This window comes from Platichthys flesus, chromosome 20, assembly GCF_949316205.1.
Source record: "Platichthys flesus chromosome 20, fPlaFle2.1, whole genome shotgun sequence".
NCBI lineage: Eukaryota > Metazoa > Chordata > Actinopteri > Pleuronectiformes > Pleuronectidae > Platichthys > Platichthys flesus.
Window position 1 is genome coordinate 13752304 of NC_084964.1, and position 11205 is coordinate 13763508.

The 11205-nt window shown below is 45.0% G+C and overlaps 1 protein-coding gene across 1 annotated transcript; it reads left to right on the top strand.

Annotated features, from left to right (window-relative positions):
- Positions 1-501: 501 nt before the first annotated feature.
- On the top strand, positions 502-10893 carry LOC133931820 (testican-2-like). The gene is made up of 9 exons (XM_062378768.1): positions 502-526; positions 1253-1367; positions 4281-4389; positions 4996-5110; positions 5833-5952; positions 6061-6279; positions 7212-7274; positions 7896-8033; positions 8517-10893. The coding sequence occupies exons 1-9, from the start codon at positions 502-504 to the stop codon at positions 8660-8662; spliced, it is 1050 nt and encodes a 349-aa protein (XP_062234752.1). The 3' UTR covers positions 8663-10893.
- The last annotated feature ends 312 nt before the right edge of the window (positions 10894-11205 follow it).

Here is an 11205-nt window from a genome sequence, read left to right on the forward strand (position 1 = left end):
ACACTGGTCTATAGATGTTTCAGAACCTTGTTTAAAGTGAAGAGATACCTGCTGTCCTGAAGGACATATTCCTTACCTCTATAATAAATTGCACATTCTGTAACTCTGGCTCCCGGAACTCAATCCAGCTGGGAAGTGCTGCAGTACTTTGGCTCTTTGTAAACTCAAGTCGACAGCTTAGTTTTCATACCTAGTCTTCTTCTCTCATGCTACAAAAGCACCACGGGCACAGAGCCTCCTACCAGTATTTTTGGAATCCCTCAGAGTTACCTTGTCATCCACTGATTCCATGAAAGTCCACCGTTCCCTCCTACCTCCCTCCTGCAGCATCAAAGTGTCACCTCGTCGCTGGATTCCCGGGGATCTGGCTGGCAGCCACCTCGTCTGTTGACTGTGTCGACTACAAAGCAGCTGCTCGGAGCTGACTCAGGGTTTCACCGCTTAGATCTCTCTCGCCGAGCGCCGCCTGCCACTCACTCTTAAATCTGTCTGAGAGTCGGCATGGCCTCGGTCTCCGGCGATGGTGGTAAATGGGGCCGGGCGAGCGTGGCAGTTTCGGGCGACATTGACCACCGAGCAGGGGGGGGTGAAGGACACAGTGCTATTTCCGTCTCAGTCTATCAGTGGAAAAAAAAAAAAGAGAAAGAGGCTAGCATTGAACCATTCAACTCTCCAAAGGGATGCAGCCGAGGGAAGAAGGGAGGGAGGGAAGCAGAGGAGGGAAGAGGAGAGAAAGAAAGGGAAACTGGGAGATAAAGATGGAGCGAGAGAAAAGGCAAACTGGGGAGAGCTAGTGAGAAGTTGACGTGGGGGAAGTGAGATGTGACAGGCCGAGAGAAAGAGACGCTCAGTCAGTGCTGTCAGGTTTCTCTCGCAATCAGAGACAGCCGCCGGAGACTGCGGGCGGTGCTATTGACGATGGGCTGCCTCGCTAATGACAGCCAGGCGTCCATGTTTTCAGCAGTGCTGACTAGAAAATCAATGGCCTCATTTGGGCACGCTGCCAGAATATTTGTCTTCGCACGTTTCATCTATATTAAATACGTCTCCGGTAAAAAAGACGAAAGCTCATTTAAACTTGATTATACAGAACATAAAATTGCTTTCTTTTTTTGGGGTGGGGGCGGGCAAAAGATGAATGAAAAAAGGAAACATAGGATGAGCTTTTTTTCCTCCTGGTGTTGAAATCAAAACACCTCAGCTGTGTTTGACACCTCTGGAATTTCAGTGTTGTTGTTTTTTGTGTTCGCAGCCATGGACATCACCAAGGACCCGTGCCAGAACGTGAAGTGCAGCCGCCACAAGATGTGCGTCGCTCAGGGCTACCAGAGGGCCATGTGTGTCAATCGCAAGAAGCTGGAGCACAGGTGGGTGGAGGCCGGTTTCCCCCCCGAGACGTGCCGATGTGCTTCCTCGACTTGTTATGGTGTCGACAGCCGATCGCTGCGTGTCAGCATCTGGGTGGAGATGTATTGATTTGACTCAGAGACAGAGAGAGAGAGTCACGAGTCCGAAGTGAAGTCACTGCAGCCCCCACACCCACAGCAGTGACTAATGAGTGGATGGAAGGGGGTGAAGCTGAACATGGACAGTTACGGAGGCAACTCGGACATCAGATATGTCAACTGAATATCTAAATTTGAACTTTTATCACGTCTGAATACTTGTTTTATAACGCTGAAATAATTGGCCCGGTCAGATCTGAGTCATATATTTTAATTTCCTTAAATTGTATGAATTAGACCATGGAAAATAAAGAAACGTGATTTGTCTCTAACTGATCCACAATGAGCCCATTGAATTTGAGCAATTAAAAAAAAAATGATATTATACATTTAAAATTTTGCGTAAATTTCTACTTGAAAAGCGGACAAATCAATTTCAATATGATTTGAACTAAAACCACTTGAATGCATACAAACGCTTTCTAGAGTTAAATATTTCAGTTTAGTGGTATTTCATTCCATTAATATTTACATTAATTATTCACCAGTGATTAAGAAATAAAAATCTGGTAATTATTTCCTCATAAGTATTTTGTATGTGTTGATTACTGCTGTTCTATTAGAAACAGTAAAGATATGTTTCAGTTTTTATGGGGTAACACTCGATACAGCAAATACCTTATGTTTAATTAATGTACAACTAATACATGACTCATCATGAACTAATGCATGATGTATCATGAACTCCTTTGGCTCAGCATTAATAATGAAAGAAGGCACGATTAGTTTAATCATTTAAAGCTACATGGATTGTGAACTCACAGTCGAGCCAGAATAAAAATGTACATCTGCAAAAGCATAAAGGCACACAGTCCGAAACTTCCCTGAGCTATAACGTTGTTTTATGTATGCTGTCGTAGACTGTATATAAAGATGGACCTGTCTTCAGTTCGGATAAAAAACGTTTTCCTCCACGTACGAATAGAATTTTCAAATAAAACGTGAGAGCCGTGTCTGCTAACTTGAAGGAGGCGGGGTTTACGATCTATACTGCAGCCTCCGGAGGGCGATCAAGATGATTTGGCTTCATTTTGGGAAGCTGTGATGTCGTCCATCTTTATACTGAGCCTGTGGTGCAGCCTTACAGAGACGCTAGTTATCTAACTGTCGTTTTCATTTCATCTTCTTAAGTTAGTTGTATAGTTAAGCTTTATTTTAGATGTGTAGGTCGGCATCGGAGTTAAAATATATTAATTACCAGAAACAGTGGTGAAAGAAATTCTTGCCCATTAAAGTAACTTTTAAAGTGTTATTATAAAAACTTTTAATTATCATTTTTTGACCCTGACAAGACAGCAAGATAGAGAAAACATAAAAGCCTTGTAAAATAGAAATGTTTTGTTTTTATTTTATTATCCGTCACTTAGCAACAGTGATTGTACGACTCAGGCCACATGAACACTGGATTCTACGTCCTCGACTTCCCTTGTGTGGCGAATAAAATGTCCCTGAACGGTCAATGTTCAGAAACCATTCTACAGACTAATCAGGGGCACTAGAAGCAGAGAGGCGACGTTTAAATCACACAGAAAACTCTTTAACACAGTTTAATACCTGCGGTTATATACGAATTTCAGAGACAAAAAAACACTTTGCCTTTCTGTTGTAAACCTCCAGTGAAAAATCATTTATCTGTCCCTTCACTGCCATCAATTCCACTTTGACTGCAAAACAAATGAGCAGGGTTGCCGCCTGAAAAGAACTAATGGAGTGAATTATTACTACCTGCAAAGTCTACCGGCAGCGGCAGGCGTTTATCTTTTTCAATAAAGTGCTTCATTTACAGAGTCACTCCAGAGATGAGAGGGGACTGTGTGGAATAATGGGTGATAAGCACGAACGCAACCACACTAAACCATCCCGGCATCGTTAGGTAGCCTGCCGCAGATTTCGTGCTGCGGAGAGCCCTAATGCTCTCGCACAGTGCACGTGGAGTCGATCACTGTGCGAGAGGAGAGCAGGCAGAGGGACGGTTTTATGAAGCCGCGTGTCCAAATATTAACGGGGAGATTACGAGTGTCTGTCGTGGTTGTAGCGATGCTGCAGTTTGCAGGAGAGCGATACAAATGAGTTGCAATGAAAAACATCCTGTTAGAGGAGATTTGTTACTGTTACTGTGTTTGACCTCAGCCAGCTGGTGGATATTAATTGAGCCATTCTCACAAAGGACAAAACATATTTTTTCTCATTTCAATCTAGTTCTTTTTTTAATCAATACCTTTCTGACTTCTTCGTTTTGCAACATGAATCCTTTGTGCTTACAGAATCCAAAAGAAACAGCCGTCTTAGCATAGCTGCTACATTATCATTCATCATGTTTTTTGTCACCTATAGCTATATATACTAGCAAACATTTCCTCTATCCTCTCTCTTTCGGCTCTGGATTTGGTCCCCACCACCGCCTCATTAGCTATTAATTGCTCCACAATGGTCACTTACTACTGTCTTACTGTGTTTGTCGGATAAACGATGAGCTGATATTAAACCCAAAGTTTAAATCCACTGTTTTGGACAAACGTGTCTTCAGAAGAATTATAACGTCTCCGTGTTTGGGGAAGACGTGGTGCTGATACATTTTTGTAAGTATTTTGTTTGAACTGTGCAGCAGCACAAACACATTGTGTTTCCAGGTGGGAAACACAACCAGAGATCCATGTACTGTACAATGTAATGCTAGAAATCCCTGGGGTAGAGGTCAAATAAGAGTGTTTTCTTTTTGTAATTTTGGAGACCTGACATGTTAACTTCCCTTCTTCTCCTCCCTGTCACGTTCAGAGTCAAACAGTCGGGGAATGCGGAGGCCGGTGAAAGCAGCTGCAAGCCCTGTCCCGTGGCGGCCTCCTCACCTGTGTGCGGCTCTGACGGACACAACTACGCCTCCGAGGTAAAAATGAAAATCACTCTTTGAAAGCACTTAGGCCTGAAAGCCCAGATAATTCTTCTTTTGGTTTATGGCCGGCGTTCTGGCACCATAAAAGCCTTGAAAAGAAATGGAAAGTGGCCGTGTCATCGTTTTAAATAACGAGAGGAGTCCAGTCAAGTGCTGTTTCCTGCCACGCTGACACATACGCGGGGGGCGCAGCGTGGGCAGCGCAGTTCATCACCGCTCGCAGGAGGACGAGGGCGCCATTTCAACATGGCCGCGTGATTGATGGCGGACGTTGTCTTGAGCAGCATCACCACCGCCAGGACCCTTTATTGATTTATGTATAGTTTTTAATTTTGACCTTGCATGAGGAGACGGCGGAAAATGACAGCTCATTCTTGCCGCCTCCCTCTAAGTGCAGCAGTGTCTCCTCCGAATGAGGAATTTCTCTTTCCTGCGGTCACCCCCATAAATATTTTAACTGCATCTGTGCCCCCCCCCATCATCTCTCTCTCTCTCTCTCTCTCTCTCTCTCTCTCTCTCTCTCTCTCTCTCTCTCTCTCTCCCTCTCTCTCTCTCTCTCTCCCTCCCTCTCTCTCTCTCCCTCTCTCTCTCTGCTGACAGTGTAAGCTGGAGCAGCAGGCCTGCCTCACAGGCAAAGAGCTGAACGTCATGTGTGCCGGTTTCTGCCCCTGCGCCACAGCCTCTGTCACCGTCACGAACGCCGACACCAAACGTGGCAAGTTCCCTCTCGTCACCTTCTGAGATTCACGCATCTCAATTTTGGGGCAGTCACGCCTCCCTCTCCGCATCCCTGTCATGAGTCAAGGTTTCAAAAAAGAAAAAGAACAGTGATGATTCACCGGGGGGCCACACGCAGCACGCCGCCCTGCAGGATGGGTGCACGATTTACTGAGACGACTATTCAACCCAATGCTTGATGTTTGGGATCGATTACCCGCCAATTTTAGAGATTACTGTTAGCCAAATATCCCCCATGTGGCTAAACTGCCCTTTTCAATCATGTAGTCATTAATTATTTAGAGTGGACACTATCTATCATTGCAGCCAAACACTATTGATTGTCTGTGCTCTCCGGCAAGTGAAAATGCCAATTGATCAAAAGGATGAAATGTTACCCCTGTTTTTCATCTGTAGCTCAGAGTAAGTGCTTAGCCTGAGACTAAAAGGGGATTTTTACTGGAGAACAGCAATTTGCTTCAGCGGAGTTGATTGCAAAATAATGTTTTCGTTAATTGTCAGATCAGACAATTATAAAATCGCAGCGTGAAAACACAACCTCAACAGCTTCACACTCTTTTGTTCTGTTCACGCTACGGTAGTAAGAGCAATATGAAGCGGTGCCGAGCGGCTGCCTCCTCTTTTGGGAAGGTGAGACAGATTGCTGTTAAGTGTGTGTCAGGGTTCTGAATGTTGGGATTCCCTCTTTGGTTGGTTTAGAGAGCTGCACCGGCCAGGACCTGGCAGACCTGGGCGACCGCCTGAGAGACTGGTTCCAGCTCCTTCATGGAAACGCCAAGCGGAATAACTCTGGCAAGCTCGGAGCTGGCACCGCTTCAGGTTAGGAACTCTCAAAGCGCCTTTATTCTCTGCTGTCTCCCAACATACAAATCAATTGTCCGTGCAAAGAGCTGTAGTGTAAACAGTAAGCGCAATTATTTCTGGCAGTGCTGGACAAGAGCCTGGTGGCCAGCTGCAAGGACTCCATCGGCTGGATGTTCTCCCGCCTGGACACCAACAGCGACCTGTATCTGGACCAGGCCGAGCTGGCCGCCATCAACCTGGACAAGTACGAGGTCTGCATCCGACCCTTCTTCAACTCCTGCGACAGCTACAAGGACGGGAAGGTCTCCACGGCGGAGTGGTGCCTCTGCTTCTGGAGAGAAAGTGAGTAGAAGAAGCGGCCGTGAGAGCGGAGTCTATTTCGAGTGAAGTTCTCCGGGTGAAATAACAGCGAGGTTACATCAGAGGGAGACGGAGGGTTTGCAGTGACGTGACTTTAATGTTTAATCCCTCACCATCGCTGAGTGGCATGGAAAACCGGTTTTGTTCTGACTCTTTTTTCACGTATGATTGCGTTTGTACCTAGACACCAGGGAAGCAGCACTTCCCTCAAATGAACAGCTTAATATCAAGAACGTGTATTTCCCAAAATGTCAAACTACTTGAACCAAGTCCTCCTCGTCTGCAGCCTTTCAAACATGTTGAATTGTTGATAGAACCGGTGCCATTTCATCTGTGCACGTGACCTCGATTTGCTCCATTTGACCTTCTCTAAAACACAGGATACTCTGGCAGTAACCTCATTTGCACGTTGATTATCCCATTGATCGGGTGTTTAACCTGCGAGCAATTGGTGACCCTGACCCCCCCACACACACTTCACCATTAAGCATTAAGTAACAATGGTTACACGATAATTATTTGGACAGATTTGGAATGTAAAGAAATAATCAAACCAAGACCTTTCCCTCTGGGGCTCGACAGCAAAGCCTCAGAGACTTGACGACACCCCATGAATCATCTTGTTTTGTGCAAACACAACAGAAATTCTCCACAGCAGCTCGATAAGTCTCTTCTTTGTTCTTCAGGGCTAGCTCACATCCTCGTCACTCTCAGACTACATCCATATGTTCTTTCACCTAAGCTCTCCGCGATCGATCAGGCTCTGAGGGAATGAAATATAGGACTTCTTAAACAAATCAATACAGGCAAAAAGTGTAATTATGAGGAGCATTGATGGAGATGAAGTTTGAGGGGGGGGACCCGTCTTAAGTATTGCCTGTCATCACTTTTCTTTTTCTATCTGATTCTCACAGAGCCGCCATGCCTCGCCGAGCTGGAGAGGGTCCATGTGCAGGAGGCGGCCAAGAAGAAGCCGGGTAAACACATTCTTCCTCACCGTGCCCAAAGTTCAACAAGTGCTTGACTGAGGGTTGCTCGACTCGCACAGACCGACCTGTTGGAATGGGAAATCACCACCGACTCCCTTCCAGATCCTTTCAGGCCGAGTGGCGAGCCATGAGCGGCACCATCCAGCTGGCCCGCGTCCCCCTCGATTCGCTTGGGGTCTCCGGGGGTGCTTATGTAACAAGGCGCCTCGGAGCGGCAGGCCTGGAGCTGGAGGAGCTGCTCATTAAAAGAGATCACAAGCTCATGGCTGGGATTAGGCCCTAATCAGGTGGGGGGGTCGAGTGTGGGGGGGCTGAAGGGGCAGCGCTGGCTTTGGGAAAGAGCAAGGCTAACACCCATGCTTAGCTCCCTGAGAACCCCCCCACGCTCTAGTATCAACTGAGCAAGCTCGACGACGCTGGACAGGCTCTGTAGCCGGAGTCGTGTTAGATAACCTCTGGAGACCAGGGGAGTTTCCAGGGACTGTGGGGACCTCGGGCAAAAGGAACCATACGCATAAATAACAGCAACGCAGTAAAGCAGTGAAGTTGAACTCGTCCTGTGTGTGTGTTTATATCTGTGTTTGTGTGTGTGTGTGTGTGTCCTTGCAGGGATGTACATTCCCAACTGTGACGAGGACGGCTACTACAAGAAGGTGCAGTGTGACCAGAGCCGAGGGGAGTGCTGGTGCGTGGACCAGCATGGTGGAGAGATGATGGGCACCAGAATCCATGGCAACCCCGACTGTGGTAAGAGGGAACCGACATTTCTCACACACAGAAAATCTTCTTCTTGTGAACTCATCTTTTTTTCCTGTGAAGTCTTTTTGTTCAGCGACTGACCTGCGATATTCTCCTATCATTCAAATGACAGATTCTTTAAAATACTCAATATTCTTTAAAATATTATTTCAGCAGGTACAGATGGGAAGCAATCGCTGCATCTGTTCACAAACATTTTGTTTTTTTCCCTTAATCATTATTGTGAAATATCAGTTATTCCTTAAAATCTTAAATTAATCTAGCAATCGTCAACAATTTGGAAAAATGCCAATTAAAAGTTGTCAAAGTCTTCAAATTCCTTGTCTTGTCAACAAAACCCAAATACATTAAATAAACAAATGTATCATATTACAATGATAAATATAAAATATATAACATTTTTACAAGAAAACACATTTTTCTGAGATTGAACACATTTTTTCCAGCTCTAATACATTTACCTTTTTCCAGATGAGGTGGCTGGATACTCTGGAGATTTTGGCAGCGGGGTGGGATGGGAGGATGAAGAGGAGAAGGAGGCGGAGGACACCGGCGAGGAGGCGGAGGAGGAGGAAGAGGAGGAAGGCGAGGCCGACGACGGAGGATACATCTGGTAGGACCGTCAGCGGAGAGCAGAGTCTCGGCTGCAGGGCCTGGAGAATCTACAGGGATGGCTCTCTCCTTTACCGGGCAAAAGATTTTGGGATTGGACTGCGGAGGAGGCATGGAGTTGTGTATCATCCTGCCGGGGTGTAATGTGTTGCTGGGCAGGTCCAGTGATGAGATAATGACCCGTTTTTTTTTGTCTTAGATAAGTGTAATTGCTTCATTCTCTCCTCTGGTTTTTTCAGCAACAGAGCTTTTTGTTTTGCCGTCCTGAAAAGCAGGACCCACTGACTCCTGCGGCGTAGGTAGCTAAAGTCCATCAAGAGATCTTGTTCCGACCGCCATCTATGCATATATAGAGATTACCAGTAATTTTGTATTGTGTCAACAATTGCTTGAGTGTTAGAGCCGTCATCCCACTGGAATGACAAGAGATCGGGATTTAAAGGAACAGTTTGACATTTCGGGAGCTTTGTTTGCTTTCTTGCCGAGACTTAGAGGAGGAGATCCATACCGCACTTGTGTTGGGTAGGTTAGCCTAGCTTAGCTAAAAGTTAAATTAAACATCTTTTTGCTCGAGTCTGGCCAATACACTTTCACATCTGGACTCATTCCAGCTGTTCCCCTCCAGGGTTGGTTGACAGCCAGGACGATTTATTTTGTGTGTGTTTATCAGTCCACAAATATGTGTATACTCCAAAATAATAATACTCTCCGGGCTACTGACTAAAACATCTTATATATTATTTGTTGACTATATGAAAACCACAGTGAAAAGTTTTTATGAAACGTTATGGACTGTCCAGGGGAAGAAATACTCCAGAACATAACCCCCTTGTAAAAGTGCTCACAGTTGTTGTTATATAAAGGTTTCCCCAATGCTCCCAGTCTTATATCTTCATAATTACAGTGCATTAAATGGCACTATGGGAACACTGGGACAGAACTGCTCATCTAGACAAACCTACAGGTTCAAATGTAATCTTTTGAAATCCTTTTTCAAAGTAAATCTCCTGCTTTGATTCACGGCTTCACGCACGCTGACGTCGCACTAGCATCTCTTTCCTCCGCAGCGCTGGACACTACCTCCTCAGACACGATCAGAAACAAGCATCTACAGGTTCATAGTCGGTAGAGACCAAAACCAGAGCTAAAAAAGTGAGTGATTTAAATTCATCAGGCGAACGGATACACGCCTTTAAATAAGAGCTAACATTTCTCCATAGTTGCTCAGTGTGTAAAATAAGTAACTGAAATAACGTTGTTTGTGTTTTGTCTTCTAGAGTTGTTGTTCTGCAAGTTGCCAAAATACGGTGGCCCCGAAGTGCACTTCACGAAAACACAACAACAAATCCTAAAACACCACAATATTAACTTCTAATGGAAAAGGAAGGTGATTGCTGTCAGCGAAGCTTGTTGCTGATTGGACAGAAGCACTGTCCAACTTTTCAATTGGTAGGAAATTCAGCTTTTTGTGTGATTTGAGTTTGCGTTTTACTCATTTGGTGTTTTATTCCACTTTGGGGTTTCCAAAAAAAACTGCTTATTGTAGGTTCAGGTCAGCTGATCATCCAGCTCCATATTTACTCGACCGATCTTCTCCTCTAACTCTCAGCAAACAGGCGGATGAGCCCCGTCTCTTCGAATGAAACGTTCCTTTAAATCAGCTCAGTGCGACGTGTTGTGCATTTCTGAACGGATTGTGTACATAGATCCAATTATCTGTGAGGTGCGCTGCGTGAGGACTTCAGGTTACCATGGTTTCAAGCTACCTTTATGGTAAAGGTGCACCACAGCCCATAGCAGTTTTCAAATCGTTGATGCGCTCGGGCATTTAATTGACACACACACACACACACAACCACACACATACACACACACACAGACACACAGGACCTATATTTCCAGTCGGGTTAATTTTATTGAAAACCACAGATCACTGTCCTCTGCTTCCTCATGTTAAAGATGTGGCACAACGCATTTCATTTGCAGCTTGAAAATCTGTATTTTGTGTTTCTTAAAAAAAAAGAAGAAGAACAACGTGTGCATTACTTGAAGTTCCGTGTGTATACTTGAATTCACATTGTAATATTTGTTTTCTTTCCATGAGAATCTCGTTGCCATGTCTTCATTCATGCTATCGATGGGCCAGACGTTTGGTTGTTTTTAGTATTGCATGTTAGTAACATAAAGAATGTACTTCTAGGCTGAGCACTTTACTAATAAAGGCACTGGGAGCCAAGCTTTGTGTGTTGATTGGAATCTTTTCTCGCTGTTTCAGGGTTGAGATTTATCATCCGGGGAGGAATTAGGTTTTCGTCACACACCATTTCCCTCCTTAAAGAAAGAAACACTGGGCTGAGGCGGGGAAACTGAATGAATCTGAGAGATAAAGGCTCCTCACTTTGCTCCGGAGAGGAAATTTATCACCATCTGCAGCTCTTTCACCTCCTAGGATCAATATTTTAAATTTAGCTTGTGAGCTAAAAACAGATTTTCAGCATAAAGGAACCAGCCTTGTTTTCACAGATCTCACGCTCTGTGGAGTAATGTG